Here is a 16,769-nt window from a genome sequence, read left to right as displayed (position 1 = left end):
AGTCGGCGCTCGCAGAGGCCAAGACAAAGCTCGAGGAGGAGACGGCGAACCTCATGGCGCTGTAGACGCAAGAGACCAATGCCAAGACCGACATGAAGGCGCTCGAGACACGGGCAGCCACCGCTCCAGCGTACTAGTACTGTTGTGTTCCCAGGACGTCACATAATTTTGCGGCAAGGGGTAGGTTAGGTTAGTGGAAAAGGTTAGGTACGTGAAAAAGGCCAGCTGACACAGCAACGACAAGCAGCAGCAGCTAGCCTTCTTGGCCAAACTCGGTCGTCCACTTGACAAACTGGTTGAGTTCTTCGGGCGCAACGCTCGAGATCGAGTGCTCCAACACCTTTTTGAAATCGCGCTACAAAACCCCATTTGCTGTCACATGCTGGAAATTAGTGTCATGTCGTCGTACCATGGACACCATGGGCGGCTTGAGCTGGTCGTCGCGGAAGCCGCGCTCCGGCAAATCGTAGAGGCGCATGCGGTAAGCGCCGCAGCGCCCGCACGGCGTCTTGCAGCCCTGGCACGCGCTCCCACACTATTCAAGGCGTTCGAGTTGGGCAGAGCCAAGTCATAGATACCGAAGAGAGCTTCATGTGGCAGTACGGGCACGGCGGGTCGTCAGGACACGGTGTCAAGAAGGCCCCGTTGCGGTTGGGGTGGCACTTGTCGTCGCACTAAGCATCTACCTGTGAGCGACCGTCCATATGACTCTAGCGCTGCAATGACCCGCATGAAAAATTGCGCTTGCTGGCAGAGACGCAGCGGCTCCATGAGAGCCTCACGCACGAGCACCGAGATATCCGAGCCGGACGTGCTATTGTAGACATATATGAGTGCCCTTGTCCGCCATGATGTATAAGTAGAAATTACCCTTCGGCTTGGGAAGCGAGGTAGGTAAAGTCGTCGTCCGAGAGCGTGTTGGGCGTGTCGCCAAGGTGGATCTTGAGCATGACCTTGCGCGCTTCGACTTCGGGGAGCGGAATGTAAATTCGCTTCTCAAAACTAAGACGAGGATAAGAAGGCTGGTGGGAGTGATGCAAGAGTCATACCGGCGGCGCATGGCCGGGTCGAGCTCCCACGGGACGTTGGTGGCGCCGAGGACGAGGATGCCGTCGTGCGAGTGGCCGACGCCTTGCATTTGCACCAGGAACTCGGTCTTGATGCGTCGTGTCGAGTCGCTCTCGCCTTCTGACCGGTTCGAGCATAGCGAGTCGATCTCATCGATGAAAATGATCGAAGGTTTCTTCTCCCGCGCCATCTCAAAGAGGTTTTTCACCAATCTAATCAGGAAAATTGGCGTTTGAGTTGCCTCATTCAATCGTGCAAAATCGAAATAAGAGATACAAGAGGCAAGAGTTGAGAGCAGTCGTACCGCTCGCTCTCGCCTTGCCATTTGGAAACGAGGTCGGACGACGAGACGGAGAAGAAGGTCGAGTCGGCCTCGGTCGCCACGGCTTTGGCCAAGTACGACTTACCGGTACCCGGCGGCTACATGCATCAGGATGAGACCATGGCAATGCGAATATGGGCGTACGCCGTAGAGAAGAATCCCCTTCCATGGCCGGCGCTTTCCGGTAAAGAGCTGCGGGAAGCGCGCCGGAAGGATCACGGCTTCCTTGAGCGCTTCTTTTGCGGCTTCGAGACCGGCGACGTCATCCCACTTGACGTTGGGCTTCTCCGAGACGACGGCAGCTACGTCCACCCATGAGCCTTGGTATGCTACGAGGGGACGTCGTACAGGCCAAAGCGCCCCGCAGCTTGTTCTTTTCGGCATCTTCATTCTCTTCGTCATCCTTTTCCCTAGCGGCGAGGCGTTAACGTCATGGGTTGATGCAGCGTGTGCAGATGGTACTTTTCAGCGACGCCGCCCGCGGGCACGACCTTGGGCTTGGACGCGCCCTCGAGCATCTCGCGCAGCTGTTCGGCGCGGGACATGTAGCCCTCGACGCGCTTCATGATGATCTCTTTGGACGTCGGGTTCTTCTCATCTACATGACGAAGATGACGTCATGCCCATTGCGCATCGTCGTCGTACATTTGACGCCGATCATAAAGTGCTCGAGCGACTGCTTGTAGAGCTTGAACGCAGCTTCGTAGTTCTTGTTGGTGTCTTCCTGGATCGCCTGCGTCACGAGCGCGATGGCCTAGTTGAGCCATGCGTCATGGGCGGGCGGCGAGAGGCGGCGGCCAAGTACCTGCGGGATGAACTTGTTGTCCATGCTGCTGCGTCGGCTTGGCTGCGAATTGGCTTGTGGAGTTTCAGCGGCCTTGCGCCCGAGGCTTTGTCCCATATATTGAATGTGCAAATATATGTATTTATAGAGGCATTTCACACGCCTCACTGGAAAAAGAACATTCAATGATAGAGGGTATTCGTTTGAGAGAGGTATCGCGGTATCAGAGTGTTGGTCGTCGCATGCACTCTCCGTTGGACAGCGCAGGACGTCCGAGTCAAAAAGACCAAGCTGCTTTGCGAGGTGCGTTCGCCTTGCAAACCACAACGTCGCAAGTGTCATAAAGCATTGTCGAAATTTACATTATATGGCGTCGTCCTAGATTATTGGGATTTGGATTTTCGGATTCTTGAATTTTGGATTTTTGGATTTTGGATTCTTAGATTTTTGAAAGTTTGCATTTGGCGTGCAAAAGATATCGTTGGGTTGTACAACAAACTGTCAACACTTTATTTCTTTCTGGCCATTAGTTAAGGGGCATTAAACCGCTTATTGACCCTTGGCTCTACCTTGCTATGTATCAGTGGCCGATGGCAATACTGCAGTTGGCACTTGCTACTGGGAAGCACCTACTAGTACGCTAGCGGTGGATCGACGACTGACACGGACTCGATCAGAGCCGCCATCGTGTCTTGTCGGCAGGAGGCGGGGTATACACTTGCGTCACCGCGTCGCACTGCACCCCATGGGCGGCAGCGAAGGCACCAAGCTCCTCGAGGTGCCGACGCATGAGCTGGAGCCCGTCGAGTCGGATCGACAGCTTGACGCTGGCACTCAGCGCTAAAAGAAGCGCGCGGAGACCCGGGAGTTTGAACACGTTGGCACTCAAGTCCAAAGCGACGTCGGTGGTGTTGCCGCCCTTGGCAATCGCCATCGACAGAACAAGCGCCGCGTCGTCGCTGATAAAATTGTTGGCGAGCGTCAGCGTCTGCAGGCCGAGTCGCAACCAGCGAGGCAGTGCATGGGCCACGGCCACCGGGCCGTGCATCGCGAGAGCGCTGTGCGTCCAGTGCAGCTCCCGCAGCGCCTCTGCGGTATCGAGCCACGCAACGAGGATAGGCGCGTCCTTGTCGGGCACGTGGACTCGAGAGAGCTTCACTGTTTGCAGCTGCGGTACGCGTGCAACGTCAACTTGCCCAAGAGCGGTCATGGTCCCGCCGTGGAGGTGAAGCGCAACGAGGTGCTTGAGCGCAGCGAGCAGCGGCGACCAGTCCAAAGGACCGTCGAGATCGAGGTGCGTGAGCGTCTTCGCACTGAGCTGACAAAGCAACCCGTGTACGCTGGGCAGCCGGACGTTTGTGGCGACGAGCGACTGTAGCGCCGACAAGCGCGGCGCGTCACTCGCGTCGACCAGAAGGTCGTGGACACGCACGAGCTCGAGGTTGTGCAGGCCGCATAGCGCTTGGCGGAGAGACCCGGGATTGGTAAACGTCACATTGACAAGTCGCAAAGACGATGCGACCGGCAGCGCCAGCCACGACAGCAGCATCGGTGGACACAGCACAGCAGGAATGCCATCGTCGTCGTCATCGTCGTCATCACTTGGGCGCTCGATGCAAAGCGACAAGGCGCCTAGCGCATGCGTTGCAATAGATGCAAGCAGCGGCGCTATGCTTGACACGGCGTCGACCGACAGTTCGAGCGACAGCTGACGCGGTCGGGTGCAGTGCTGAAGCGCCGAGGCCACTGCTCCAGTTGCCGCGTCGCCGCGCACGTTCAAGGCGATGCGCACGATCGCATGGCCGTAGCGCTCAACAAAGGTAGCCAGCGAGCAACACTGGTCGGAAAGAACGTGCGAACGGACGAGGTCCGAGCCTGCCATCGTGGCCGTTACCAAAGACACGTGGACCGAACCAACGATGTCGTCGCCCTGCACTCTTGAGACGCATAGAGTGGGCACCATCGGCAGCGCGGATACTGCAAGGTTCATAAGCGCGTGCGGAATCTTGTCGAGCTCTAGTACGGGCCAGAGGTGGTGACCCGGGAGGCCATGTTGGCGGTGCAGGGCGACGAGCGCCGAGCCCGACGTGGTTTGGGAACTTGGTGGCAGCGCCTCGAGCAACGCAACGGCGTCCACGAACGCCGGTATACACTGTAGGACGAGCACGACGACGGGCGTGTCGTACCACGCGAGAGACGTCTGCTCAGCCCGCTTCGCCGCTGGCTCGGCCATGGCACTTGTTGTTGAGATTGCCGTAACCAGTAATGAGAAGCCTATTTAGAGCCATTTGTTTCGGGATTTGATCCTTGTTTTGAAGCGCAGACTATTCAAGGTAGTACGTACACTACAAAAATGGAACAATTGATAGTGTGAATCTTGAGAATGACGCTCCAATTCGAAATTTACCGTAAATATACGCTAAATTATGCGGAACCAGCTGGTTTTATGCGGATTACTACGCGCCATGCAGAAATCACGCCATCTCATTTGCCTTTCAACGAGGTGCAACGAAATCTACGCAAGGAATCGCGCGATTTGTTACGTAGCAACGTGAAATTTACGGTAGAAAATAGTAAGACCGTACTTATACAGGATCAAATTCTTTAGTATTGGCTCTGTTCTACTTTGTTTTCAAAGTTGACATCACAAATGACTTTGATGATCGTATGTGACCACGTCCGTTGACTCGGGATGTCGGCCAGAAACTCGAATTGAGTTTTGAGTTGCTGGCTCTTGATGAACGTCCACCGTTGCTATTCCAAGACGGTGTGAGCGGACGCTGGTGTTATGAGAAGTCATTTGCTTTATTTTTTATTTTTACTCTAGTACTTTCCACACTTACAGGCCACGCATCAACCATTTTTCCACACTCTAACGCATTACTACAAAATCCACACTCGCAAGCCACCATAGTTGGCAGTAGTACGAGTGCATCGTAGGAGCACCAGTGTTGGAAAACCTCCTGAACCTCCGCGAAGTTCGACTGCACAAGAACCATGTGCCCCCATTTCGCGAGTCTCACATCGAATCTTTAGCATCTCTGAGCAGGACAACATCTGTCGCAACGCGCTGGGTGTAAACCATGAGCCTGGTTGGACTCGAGCCTGATTTGAAAACGATCATCTCAGAAGGTGAGACCCAAGCACCCAAGTCGCAGCCCAATGACCATGCACCACGATGCAAGGGGGTCACAGCGCGCGTGCTACGACATTCTTGCTATATTATATTCTTGCCTGGAGTGTTTAGCAAACCAGCCTCAAGTGTTTCGAGAAACTGTTGTAGGAGTAGTGTGCTACATGGTGTTGCGATCCTGCGTCGGTACCGGGACCGGTGTTGATCGGACGCCACCATCTCTACGGATCAGGACGATGCCACCGTTAGAGTACCCGTTCAGTAGTTGTACCATAGTCCCCTTTGCAGCTTTTGAACCACGGTGCATATCCAACCTTGAGCTGATAATGCCTCGATAGGATGAGCACCGTCTGAGAACCCACCGTAGGACGTGGACGGCAACATGGGTAAGATTTACTCAGACAAGAGTATTGCAAGCGATCAAATGCACGCCATTTCCCAACTCGCCACGTCCAGCATGCATCGCTTTGCCTTCGCCACGACCCTTGTCGCCTCGAGTGTGCTCGCGGCCGACGACACGCTTCTCGCGCAGCTCACGCAGTGGAACAAGGACTTTGGCCCGTCGTACCTCCCCAAGGGCGTCGACCCGACCAACACGAACGACCTCCTCGCGCGCCTTCAAGCCGGCAAGACCGCGATCGCGGCCGTGGCCAAGACGCAGCCGGAAGCAACCTTCGCGATCGGCCGCTTCGCTCTTCATACGCCCAAGGAGTTTCGCGACTACGTCCTTCGGTCCTACACGGCGGGCTTGTTGAAAATGGACGCCGCCGAAGCGTCGGCGGTCGACCGCGGCGTCGGTGCGGCCAACGGCACGGTGGACTGGTCGACGACCAACTGCATGGGCGCGGTTGGCGACCAGGGCAAGTGCTCGTCGTCGTGGGTCTTTGCGACGACGGCGGCTGTCGAGACGGCGCACTGCATCGTAACCGGGTCGCCGATTGACGTCTCGGAGCAAGACATTGTGAGCTGCGACCGCGACGAACTCGACGAAGGCTGCCGCGGCGGCATCGAGTACACGGCGATCGACTGGATCACCAAGACGGGTATCTGCCTCGCGCAAGATTACCCGTACATTTCGGGCGCCGACGGCAAGAACAACGCGTGCCAGACCAGCTGCCGGAAGCAAAAGCTCGCGATCGACGGCCACGCGTGGGCGTCGGGCGAGCCCAAGCTCGAGACGGTCGTCGCCAAGCAACCCGTGGCTTCAATGGTCGAGGCGACCAATGACATTTGGCAGCATTACGCGTCCGGTGTCATTACGTCGTGCCCCGGGTCCCCGTCCGACCACTCGGTGCTCGTCGTCGGCTATGGCACCGAGGGCAAGACCAACTACTGGAAGGTGCGCAACTCGTGGGGTGCCAAGTGGGGTGAGATGGGTTACGCCCGCGTCCGTCGCGGTGCCGGCGGCAACGGCGTGTGCCAAATCGCCGAGCTGCCCGTCTACCCCAAGCTCACCGCCGCGCCCACGGTCGCGCCGACGACCAAGCCGGCGTGCTAAAGGTGTAGGAGGACGTGTGCTTGCAAGCTCTTTCTGTATCGGTGGAATCTTCCGTCTGTATAAAAATGGCAATACATTGATCATCATAAATTGCTGGCGTTATGACACAGGTTGCTATGGACCCAATTCTCTTTGTTCTTCTACCGCGAAAGATCGCCACATAGCCCGAAGCCGAATCTTTATCCAGATCCAGATTGCTTGTAGGCCAGCTCGGCCATCAGTTTCCTTTCATTTGCAGACATCCTCTCCCTCGCCGACCAAGACTATCTTTGCGAGTGCCAGATCTGCGACGTCTCCAGGTCATTGGACGTGCATTACCGCTGACTGGGAAGCGTCATCGCATGTCAAAATTTGCATACGATCTAGCTGCTGGTGGCACCAAAGCCACCCCCAAGCCGCGTATGTCATAGCGCCGAACAAGCAGCTTCTGGACGGTGCTGACCGAGGTACTTGGTGGTCACCTCATGGTCAAGGCAAATATTTAGGCTCGGAGCGAAGCGACTGGTGAGCGTTTTGGTCGGCGTGGTCTGCCACCTCGGCGAGGTGCGTGTACACTAGCTTGCGTCATGTTGTGGACCGTATGTAAACCACAGAGACTATAGAAACGATCAACGACTCGGTTGCCGCGACTTGCCGGATGCAGTGCGATCCACCAACACTCCTGTTTATCCGTGTATTCTCTTCCTTTTCCGGACAAACGCGTTAAACATTTAAACGTGTCCTGGCTACCACCATAGGTCCCGTTGCCTCGACCCTTGCTCCTACTCGACAGCACGAGGACGTGCTAGCGTACGATCCCGTTGGTACTTGTGTAGGGTAGGAGCGACTTACTATCGTGATGAGGTACAGAACGGTTCTTGGGTCGGGCGGTGGCTTGCCCGAGGTAGGTTTAAACGCGTTAAAAGCGACTTCGACGCCGGTCGGGGCCATTTTGTGATGTTGATCCGTTTGCGGTCGAAGGCTGGGACGTGGCGCGTGCCCGACCTCTCGGCGGCGTCGACGGTCGGCGACATCAAGCGCTGGGTGCAGAAGGAGCATGCACTCTCGGTCGACCGGCAGGTCATTAGCTCGGACCCGAAGCAGTCGTCCGTGCTGGCGGACGCCATGACCATGCGGGCGCTGCAGGTCGGCCACGGCGACATGCTCTACCTGGACTTTGACGGCGAGGCGATTGCTACGACGAACGCGGGCGGCGCCGTCCAGCGCACGATCAACGCCGATGGCACGCTCACGCATGCGGCGTACGACACGCGTCTTGAGAAGACGGGCTTCCGCCCGGGCATGAAGTCGCTCCGGGACATGAAGATGCACTGGACGCTCTCGGAGTTTATGGAGATGGACTCGCAGTTTGAGTTCAAAATCAAGGCGCAAAAGAAGCCGTACCTCGAGAAGGTCCTCCTCGACGGCGCGTCGTGCAACAGCTTCCAAGCGTATTTGCGCCAGTTTGCGTTCCAGCAGTCGCGCTGCGGCTGGCTCTACGGCCGCGTCGAGCCGCCCACGTCCACGGTACTGTCCTTCTCCTGCTTTGCGTGTAGTTGACGTCGGCGCTAGGACGAAGATGCGCTGCCCACGGTAATCGTCGAGTGCATCTACGAGCCGCCGCAGACGGGCGATCCATATGGGTTCGAGGTGCACGACGACCCGCATGCGGACAAGGTCGACGCCGTCGCGGCAGCGCTCGGGTGGTCCAAAGTCGGCTGGATCTTCTCCCACCCGCCCCGCGAAGACGAGACATTCCACTTTTCCAGTCGCGAAATCCTCCTCGCCGCGCAGCTCCAGCTCGACGCGGGCGGCCCGAAAACACCGTTCGTGACGGTCAAGGTGACGCTGGACAAGGAGGGCCAAGCGTCGTTCGAGGCTTTCCAGGTCAGCGACCAGTGCCTCGACATGTTCTCGGCCGGCGCGCTCCTCGAGGACGAGGCCAACCCCGCGACCTGCGCGATCCACGACACATTCACGGCCATGGTCGAGATGAAGGCCGCCAAGGTACGCGCCATTGGACGATGCGAATCCAACATTGGATGCAACCTAGGAGGTCGACAACAACTTTTTCCTGTGCGTCGTGCCCGTGTCCAACCACACGTCGGGTCTCTCGTCCGACTTTCCGCCGCTGCACCGCGAGGGCAGCTACCGCACGCGGCAGACGCTCAAGAACGCGCTGCGCAAAGGCGGCGCGTACGTGGACCGCCTCAAGGACTTCCAGCTTCTCGTGTTCCTCGCCGACTACCTCGATGTGCAGACCGACATCCCCGTGATCTGCCAAAGCATCTTGTCGCCAGACGTGCCGCTCGACTCGGGGTACCCCGTCTTGATCGACTCGGTCGCTGGGCATTGAGCACGTCGTCGTCGTCCTTCTTTGCATAAGAACACTTTGACGTCGTTCGAGATCTGAGTGTTGTGGGCTTTAGCACGAGCATGCTGGGGTACTCGAAATATGAGCCCACCCTACAACCCCGACGGGCCCCTACTACGATGCAAAGCGACTCGACGTGTTGACGCTCGCTTTGTGCAGTTGATGGCTCTGGCGAAAGCGTGCGTCGTCAAGGTCGGCTTGACGCATGCCCTGAGCCCGTTGAGGACAAAGGCCGATGCAGGCGCCGATGCCGCAGCGGACGCCCACGAAAATGATGCCCAATGACTTTCGATTCCAGTGGCGCGACGGCGTGGACGGGCGCCGAAGTGAGCATGCGCATAGGCTCTGGCTTAGCTCTCTGGCTTGTCCTCGAGTGCTCGTGGCACGAGTACGAGTAGCCTGCGCACGCCCCTGACTGACGCCACACGTTCGCCCAGATACCGTATCTATGTGACCTTGATGAGTAGCCGTCCTCCGCTTGTGTCGACCTGCAGCACTAGACGTCCAAGCAGCGCGTACCGCAGCGACATGCCGTCGCTCGCCCTTCTAGATGTCGTCCTCGCCGCCTTCCTCGCCGCCTCCTGTCCATTACGTCCGTCGATCCTCTTCTCTGGCGACTGCTGCGCGCTCATGCTGCCACGTCATATCACGGTGAAAAATGATGGCATCTCGAACCTTCCACTTCCCACAATATACAAACATCAAGATGGTTTTCTTTTTCACGTGCATTTTCGGCGTTTCCCACGTGTGTCGCAGGAAGATTCGAGTTGACTGGACGAGAATCTGGTATTTATGATCCTCGACATCTTGGAATTTGTAGGAATAAAATAAATTGGTCGCTGGAAGTTTCGTCACCACTGCTCACTTTGGAATTTGCCTCGTAGTAATCGCACCATGGAACGCACGTACATCATGATCAAGCCGGACGGCGTCCAGCGCAACCTCGTGGGCGAGATCATCAAGCGCTTCGAGGCCAAGGGCTTCCAGCTCCTCGCCATGAAGCTCGTCCGCCCGGGCAAGGAGCACCTCGAGGCCCACTACGCCGACCTCGCCGGCAAGGGCTTCTTCAACGGCCTCATCGAGTACATGAACTCGGGCCCGGTCGTGGCCATGGTCTGGGGCGGTGCCAACGCCGTCAAGGAGGGCCGCAAGATGCTCGGCGCCACCAAGCCGTCCGAGTCGGCCCCCGGCACGATCCGCGGTGACTTTGCCATCGAAGTCGGCCGCAACATCTGCCACGGCTCGGACGCCGTCGAGTCGGCCGAACACGAGATTGCCCTCTGGTTCCCCGAAGGCGTCTGCGAGTGGAGCCCCTCGCGCAACGCCTGGGTCTACGAAAACTAAATGGTCGTCCCGACTCATCGTTGAGCATCGGATCTTCGCCGATTCAATGCACCCACGTACCTTGTCCTCGTATATTCCCTCTTGCCTCCGGCACACATATAGTAGAGCTTGCAGGACATGGACGCACGAGACGACGACATAGTATTAAACATGATGCGACACGTTGTGCTGGGACATGGCCAACTGCAGCAACATGCGAATGCTATCGAGCTGCTCCTGCAGCGCGCTCGTCTGCTTGTGCAGCGCCGAGAGCACGCGCTGGACCGACTCGTCGGCGTCGCAGCGGGCCATGCACGTGAGGCACGCCGACGGCGGCGGCGGCATGGCCATCTCGGTCGGCGTCGGCGATGGCATCGGCGCTACCTCGAGCGCATCGTCGTCGCCGCTCGTGTCTTCGCTCGTCGTCGCTGGCGTGTCGTACTGCAGCATGGTCAGCGGCGGCGACCGAAGCCCGTTATGGACCTTGCGGATCTTCTTGGGGCGCGCGATGGACTTGGTGCTATTTACTTCTTCTGCATCGTCTTCTGTGTGTTGTGGCTCTGTGCATGGAATGGTCATCGCTGAGGGGCTCGATGGCGCTGCGACGTCGTCCGGCTCTGGGTAGCCTTCGCTGGCCGTGACCGTGGCCGCCGGGCTATTGAGGCCGGCGTTCGTTGCGAGCGCGCGTGCCTCTTCAGGCGCCGACTGCACGTCTTCTTCGACATGATTCACGTGATGATCTTGCTCCATCATGGGTTCGTCGGCCTCGGAGCTGTCGTCGCTGGCAGGCGTGGCCTTTGGTGGCTTGACAAGCTTGGTGCTGGGCTGCTTGGGGCCGACTTTCTTGTCACGCAGCGCCTTCTTCGACGACGACGGGCGCCCGTCTTCTTCCACGTGGTTGACATGCGTCGACGACGACTTGGTCGGCTTGGTCGACTTTGTGGGCGTGGGCTTGAACGACTTTGTGGGCGTTGGTTTGAACATCATCTTGGTCGGCGTCTTCTTCAGCGCCTTGGTCGCGCTGGACGACGCTTGTTTCTTGAGCGTCAAGAGGCGCAGCTGCGACGGACTCTCGTTGGTCGTCGCGCGCGGGGCCAACGGCGGCGTCTGGAGCACCTTGGCAGTATTCGCCGATACAGGGCCACTGTCGCTGTCGTCGCTGCTGTCATCATAGACCATGAGCTCTGGCTTCGAGTGGGCCTTGGCCATGGTCGCCGTCGTCGTTGTCGTCGTCGTGGACGCCGAGGTGCTGCGGCGCGTCTTGGGCGCAGCCGCTTCGTCGGCGCTGCTGTCCATGTCGATCATCGGCGGCATGAGCGGCTTGTCCTTGAGGCGGCTCGAGCGGCGCGTCGACGTGCTATGCTCGTCCTCGATCGCGCGCGAGAGGTCGCTGGTCGCCGTGACGTTCTTCTTGTGCATTGCGGTCTCTTCGTGGTAAAAGTACTCGCGGAAGCCCGACCCGCGCGGGACGACGATGCGCGAGCAGATCGTGCAGAAGGCGCCCGTCGTCGTGAGCTTGGTCCAGCCAAACTCATTGCAGAGCGTGACATCGCGCTGGTGGAGGCGGTCCATGTCGCGGTCGGCGGTCGTCGCCTTCATGAGCATCGCGTCGGCCTTGCGCTTGGCCGCTTGGGTGGACGCCATCTCGTTTTTCGAAGGACTGTTGGTTCGAAATTGCCACAACATCTTGGTGTTTGTATGCATATTTGCAACAGAGTGTTTTAAACACCTTCGAATTTGCCACCAGACGGCAACGATCTTGGAAATTCGAAGCCGCCGCCTCGTCGCGCTGCGACCCAACACACCCAACATGGCCATGAGCCCCTGCGCCGACCGTGTCTTTGCCGCGGCCGTAGCCCTAGGCCGCCTGGTACGAGCAGCCAACGAGGCCCAAGGCCACCGCGTTCGCCTAGTGCAGCCAACGAGACAGGAAGTGCAATCTCGGATAAGTTATCAGATGCTTCGATTGATTCTTAGAGCGCTGCGTGGTCGTTGTCTATGGAGACTACGAGCGGCGGCGGCGTATTCAGCGGGATGTCGTCCAGTGCCGCATGAACACCCTCATCGTCGTCAAAGTCCAAGGACGCGCCGAGCTGTTGCATCCAGTCGACGTCCATGTCGTCGTCGGCGGCGTAATCCCGTTGACGCATTGGTGGCATTTCGGAGAAGCTGGATGCCATCGCCTGCATCGCGCTGTGAAGTGGCGTCTCGGACGACTCGGTGGGCGCGTCCGACGCGATGGAGCGCTCGTCGGGCGCATGCATTTCTGCGGTTTGGAACGCCTCGTCGGCGTCAACGCCCGCCTGTTCGTCGTCGGCCGTGCGCGTCTCGCTGGCCGTGTAGCTCTCGCGGCGCGACCGCGGCGGGTCCATGGCCCATGCGCTCGCATCAAAGTCCGGGCGAGGCGTCTCGTCGGCCAGTATCACCCACGCGTCGTTGTCGTTGGCCTCGAGCACGGGCGGGAATGAGGCGTTGAACGCTGGCACGGGCTTTGGCGTACTTGTGCTGTGGTCGCTCGGCGGCGACGTCAGCTGCGGCTTTCGGAGCCGGACGGGCTCGAGCGCAATGCTTGGCGGCGGGACGTCCCAGCGCAATTGATCGCCTTTGGTGCGCGCCAGAATGCTGGAAAAATACGCGTTTGTGTTGGCATCGGTCAGCCGCGCGCCGTCCGAGTCGTCGTCGTCGGACCTCGCGGCGCTTGTGCTGGGCGGCGACGTCATCGGTGCGTACGACGAGATCGGCGTCGAGATGGTCGCGTGGCTGTTGGCCATGTTGTCGCGCGGTACGACGATCATGGCGGACGGCAAGGACCGGTCCATGGTGCGGCCAAACTCGTCGGCGACCTGCAGGTCGTGGTGCACCTCTTTGAACATGCGGATGATGGCCGCGAGCATGATGAACTCGCCAATGTTGGACGTGATGGCAAAGAGTGTGCCGGGGATGATGTACCCGACGGCGAGCGCGACCGCCCCGACGACCATCCAGATCCACGGGTTGAAGCACGTGGCATGGATCACAAAGGCGTAGTTGCAGCCATAGTTCCAGAGGCGGAGACCCATGTAGAGCGAGAGGATCACGAGCACGTAGGCCGGAATTTGCGTCAGCACCGTGGCCACGGTCCCGTCGCCGTTGATAAAATAGCTCCTAATGAACATGCTCACGTCCGATCGATCGACGACGGGCGACGCAACGCACCCTTCCTGAAACGTAATGTCCTGGAAATAGCTGTAGTACACGTAGAGGTTGATGAGCAAGAGCGAGAGACCGACGAGCCAGACGGCGAAGCGCAGAAAGGTCGTTTTGAAGTTGTTGCGGTTCGCGCGGTGGCCCGACTCGAACGAGATGCCACAAAAATTGACGCTCTTGTTCTTATGCACGAGGTACGTGACCTCGAAGCAAATGAGCAGCATGAACGGAATGATGCACGCTACGCAGCCATGTCGATGATGGTAGCCTCCATATGGCGCGTACCTTGGAGTGCGAGCATCACTTGGACGCTCGTGAGGCTCTTGTCAAAGTCGCCGCCGTCGCTGGCATCGGCGCCGTCGAGGTTGGTCGCGGCGCGCACAATGTTTTCGTAGATCATGCAAAAGCTCACAAACGGCTACGTCCGAGACATGAAGAGGACGAGCGCGAGGCAGCGCGTCGTACCGGCAAGAGGAAGGCCACCATGAAGTAGTACTTCTTGGCATACTTGAGCGCAAAGTAGAGGAGGACGCAGGTTCCTGCCGCGAGGAGGCCGTGGACGACCGCTGCCAGCGGGCTGGCCATGAGCCTTCGTCAACGAGAATGAAATGGCAACTCCAAATTTATCTCGTATCTCGCCGCCACGTTTCCATACAAAAACCAAGCTTGATTCTCAGCTCGCTGTACCCAATCAGCGATCGGTATGCCATCGCTGGATGCGTTTACTTGATGTTTGTATGTGCAACCACGCATGCGCACGGATTGGTCCAAAAGAAGCCAATCACAGCGTGATCTATTTTTAGATGGATCGAAACTCGCCCTCTTGGATTTGGAACGAACGTTGATGCTCTCTCGCATTCATACTCATACCGTTCAAGTTAGTCGATAGGGAATAATCATTTGTGAATTCTCACAAGTCATATTCAATCTGCTTGGGGTCCATGCGGAACTGTTGTGAGAAGGCGGTCTCATGGCCTTCATCTAGTTGGTACCGAGATGCTGCCGAGGATGGCAGCTCATCCGTAGACATCTTGAACCGTTCAAAAAGAATTTCGTTAATTCAAATACTACTGAATGTTGATGCAACAGACATATCTACAGCGTGGCGCAAAGATACTACATACACGTTAATGAATTCGCGAGTTATTCCGTGTAAATGACTCCATTGTAGTCGTTCATAAACAAGCGGCATTCATTGACGAGGCCGTCGACGGCAAAAAGGATGGCGTTCAGCGTCCGCGTGTCCAGTTGGTCGAGGGCCATCGGGTGCCTCAGAAAAGCGTCGAGAAGGGCAATGACTTGCGTCTTGCGCAGTTGATCAAGGGCCTCTTTCACGCGCTCTACCACCGCATTCACGCGCTCTACCACCGCATTGACGCGCGTCGCATGCAAACGCAGTGCCTCAGCCAATGCAGTGTCCGCATCGCAGCTGTAGGAAGACGACGAGCGACTGGATCGCACTTGAATGGCACAGGATGTAGCCGGCTCGTGCATCACGGCGAGCTGATTGAAGATGGCAGACACAGTGCTCAAATCGCGGGTGCAGCTCTCAAAGGTCAACGCGACTGACTGCATCGCGCGAACACCGCTCTTGCACATGGCTCGGACGACGTGGGAGACGTCTGCAGCGTAGTCGTCGGTGCTGCCGACGGCGTCGCGCCCATAGCCGAGGTACGCAGTCGCTTCAGAACACCAAGCATTGACGTCCCGGGCCGCCTTTTCAAATGCGTCTTGACTGTTGAGGGCCAGCGTCGTGGCTTGGCCAATGTCGTTGCTGCTGGCCTGAGGGCAGACTTCGACGTATATTTCAATGGTTCTCCGCGCTTGATTGAAAAAGGTCGTTGGCTGCACGCTGTCGCGAGCGAGCGACTGGAAAATCTGTAGGGCCGTTCGGAGCTGGTACAAACCACGGGCAGGCCCTGGGGCGTCGCCGATTTCTTTGTTGTTGGTCAGCACAAGTAGCTTTTTAGAGGATGCGTCGTACTCGCTCCAGAGACGAAGGAGAGCGGCAGCCACGTCCGCCGCGGAGACCCGGCATGCTGACCGCTGCGCTTCTGGAGTCGTCTGCAGGGCCACTATGTCAAGGTTTTTTTGGGAGGGGTGCATGGCGCTGAATAATGCTTGGCAAGTGCCAAGTGCATCCGGGCAAGCGCCCACCGGAACCAATCGGCGACTCGTGCGAGGCAGTGACAAAATAGGCGCTGAAGCCAGATGAGCAAAGAGCAGGACATCGAGGAGTGCATGTGTTGGGGCTGTACGGTAAACCGGCAAGTGATGGCAACGGAACCCGCGGTGTCGCTTGATAATTATCGTTTTTCCGGATAATATCCGGAAATAATCAACCGGCCGCAAAGCCCGGCGTCGAAATACATTTGATCGATTCTTTCAAACGGGCGCAACACTGGGCGCAACAGAACTGGGATCGTCGGCATTCATTTTCGCATTTTGCCCATGTCGTGAAACCTTGCACATTGCAGGACAAGAATGGTAAGCGTTGTCCTCCTGCGTCGAACATAACGTATCCCTATGATCAAAAGTTGGATAGGAAATAGATATATTGGCAATGAAGCAATTTTCGCCAGAGAAGTGTGACCGCAGATCGTTGTCGTATCGTGTTTGTGGCTCTGTGCGGTGAATGGTCGTGTGGCGCACGCCGTGATCCGACAGCCCGCCACGTCATGGAAAGTGAAACCCTTCAAGTTACAAGACGTGAGCCATGACGACGGCTTATGACCGCCACCCATTCAAGCCCAACAAGCGGTCCGAGGTAGTCTGAGGCACGAGCCGCCCACCCACGACAATAGCCAACAGCCACCTAGACTGTACTTAGGCTTCGGACCTTTATCACCTAGGTATCGCTAGCAGTATGGTATCTCACGAAAGTCTGCAGCGCCTAGTATGGTATCTCACGAAAGTCTGCAGCGCCTGTCGCTGCTATCCGCAACGATGGTCGTTGAAGCACTACGGCAGCATCATTGCGAACGGCATTGGGCTCGTCACCCAGCACAAGACTACCGAATTCTCAACTGCAAGATGGCGACAGCGTTCACCGATCCTACGTACGTCCCACGAAAGCGATGACTCGGAAGCGTGACGCGCTGA

The 16,769-nt window shown here is 57.8% G+C and overlaps 8 protein-coding genes across 9 annotated transcripts; 3 read left to right on the top strand and 5 right to left on the bottom strand.

Moving 5' to 3' along the window:
• Positions 1-166: 166 nt before the first annotated feature.
• Positions 167-2,245, bottom strand: SDRG_04687. 2 transcript variants are annotated; one of them, XM_008610366.1, is made up of 12 exons: positions 2,196-2,245; positions 2,036-2,144; positions 1,853-1,988; positions 1,739-1,800; positions 1,535-1,692; positions 1,373-1,488; positions 1,050-1,280; positions 871-1,002; positions 727-814; positions 579-674; positions 410-535; positions 167-355 (listed from the first exon to the last, which is right to left on the bottom strand). In XM_008610366.1, exons 1-12 carry the CDS (start codon positions 2,217-2,219, stop codon positions 254-256), a joined length of 1,380 nt encoding a protein of 459 aa, XP_008608588.1. In that variant the 5' UTR covers positions 2,220-2,245; the 3' UTR covers positions 167-253. The 2 variants fall into 2 exon arrangements, with proteins under 2 accessions (XP_008608588.1, XP_008608589.1); XM_008610367.1 differs by having other exon boundaries at positions 871-1,280.
• Positions 2,246-2,660: 415 nt separating this feature from the next.
• On the bottom strand, positions 2,661-4,430 carry SDRG_04686 (hypothetical protein). Its single transcript, XM_008610365.1, has one exon. It carries the CDS (start codon positions 4,405-4,407, stop codon positions 2,848-2,850), a length of 1,560 nt encoding a protein of 519 aa, XP_008608587.1. The 5' UTR covers positions 4,408-4,430; the 3' UTR covers positions 2,661-2,847.
• Positions 4,431-5,644: 1,214 nt separating this feature from the next.
• Positions 5,645-6,887, top strand: SDRG_04685 (hypothetical protein). The gene has a single exon (XM_008610364.1). The coding sequence runs from the start codon at positions 5,690-5,692 to the stop codon at positions 6,803-6,805; it is 1,116 nt and encodes a 371-aa protein (XP_008608586.1). The 5' UTR covers positions 5,645-5,689; the 3' UTR covers positions 6,806-6,887.
• An 854-nt stretch (positions 6,888-7,741) lies between these two features.
• On the top strand, positions 7,742-9,267 carry SDRG_04684 (hypothetical protein; the record flags this gene model as incomplete). The annotated part of the gene is made up of 3 exons (XM_008610363.1): positions 7,742-8,311; positions 8,357-8,791; positions 8,838-9,267. 3 exons carry the CDS (start codon positions 7,742-7,744, stop codon positions 9,138-9,140), a joined length of 1,308 nt encoding a protein of 435 aa, XP_008608585.1. The 3' UTR covers positions 9,141-9,267.
• A 725-nt stretch (positions 9,268-9,992) lies between these two features.
• Positions 9,993-10,643, top strand: SDRG_04683 (nucleoside diphosphate kinase B). The gene has a single exon (XM_008610362.1). It carries the CDS (start codon positions 10,053-10,055, stop codon positions 10,500-10,502), a length of 450 nt encoding a protein of 149 aa, XP_008608584.1. The 5' UTR covers positions 9,993-10,052; the 3' UTR covers positions 10,503-10,643.
• On the bottom strand, positions 10,605-12,143 carry SDRG_04682 (hypothetical protein). The gene has a single exon (XM_008610361.1). The coding sequence runs from the start codon at positions 12,123-12,125 to the stop codon at positions 10,647-10,649; it is 1,479 nt and encodes a 492-aa protein (XP_008608583.1). The 5' UTR covers positions 12,126-12,143; the 3' UTR covers positions 10,605-10,646.
• Positions 12,144-12,420: 277 nt separating this feature from the next.
• On the bottom strand, positions 12,421-14,305 carry SDRG_04681 (hypothetical protein). Its single transcript, XM_008610360.1, has 4 exons — positions 14,133-14,305; positions 13,953-14,085; positions 13,677-13,908; positions 12,421-13,625 (listed from the first exon to the last, which is right to left on the bottom strand). The coding sequence occupies exons 1-4, from the start codon at positions 14,250-14,252 to the stop codon at positions 12,455-12,457; spliced, it is 1,656 nt and encodes a 551-aa protein (XP_008608582.1). The 5' UTR covers positions 14,253-14,305; the 3' UTR covers positions 12,421-12,454.
• A 505-nt stretch (positions 14,306-14,810) lies between these two features.
• SDRG_04680 (hypothetical protein) lies at positions 14,811-15,773 on the bottom strand (the record flags this gene model as incomplete). Its single annotated transcript, XM_008610359.1, has 1 exon — positions 14,811-15,773. One exon carries the CDS (start codon positions 15,771-15,773, stop codon positions 14,811-14,813), a length of 963 nt encoding a protein of 320 aa, XP_008608581.1.
• Positions 15,774-16,769: the final 996 nt, after the last annotated feature.

The sequence above is a fragment of the Saprolegnia diclina genome (assembly GCF_000281045.1).
Source record: "Saprolegnia diclina VS20 unplaced genomic scaffold supercont1.11, whole genome shotgun sequence".
Taxonomy (NCBI): Eukaryota; Oomycota; class Saprolegniomycetes; order Saprolegniales; family Saprolegniaceae; genus Saprolegnia; species Saprolegnia diclina.
This window is presented reverse-complemented; position numbering and strand designations above follow the sequence as displayed.

Bases quoted from the DNA above. Each gene is read 5' to 3' on its own strand.
- SDRG_04687 (XM_008610366.1), bottom strand. From the start codon at position 2,219: ATGGACAACAAGTTCATCCCGCAG. The intron at 2,145-2,195 runs GTACTTGGCCGC...TGGCTCAACTAG, and splicing joins ACAACAAGTTCATCCCGCAG to GCCATCGCGCTCGTGACGCA. The intron at 1,003-1,049 runs GTATGACTCTTG...TCCTCGTCTTAG, and splicing joins GACCCGGCCATGCGCCGCCG to TTTTGAGAAGCGAATTTACA.
- SDRG_04686 (XM_008610365.1), bottom strand. From the start codon at position 4,407: ATGGCCGAGCCAGCGGCGAAGCGGGCTGAGCAGACGTCTCTCGCGTGG.
- SDRG_04685 (XM_008610364.1), top strand. From the start codon at position 5,690: ATGGGTAAGATTTACTCAGACAAGAGTATTGCAAGCGATCAAATGCAC.
- SDRG_04683 (XM_008610362.1), top strand. From the start codon at position 10,053: ATGGAACGCACGTACATCATGATCAAGCCGGACGGCGTCCAGCGCAAC.
- SDRG_04682 (XM_008610361.1), bottom strand. From the start codon at position 12,125: ATGGCGTCCACCCAAGCGGCCAAGCGCAAGGCCGACGCGATGCTCATG.
- SDRG_04681 (XM_008610360.1), bottom strand. From the start codon at position 14,252: ATGGCCAGCCCGCTGGCAGCGGTCGTCCACGGCCTCCTCGCGGCAGGA. The intron at 13,909-13,952 runs GTACGCGCCATA...ATGGCTGCGTAG, and splicing joins AGTGATGCTCGCACTCCAAG to CGTGCATCATTCCGTTCATG. The intron at 13,626-13,676 runs GTGCGTTGCGTC...CATGTTCATTAG, and splicing joins GACATTACGTTTCAGGAAGG to GAGCTATTTTATCAACGGCG.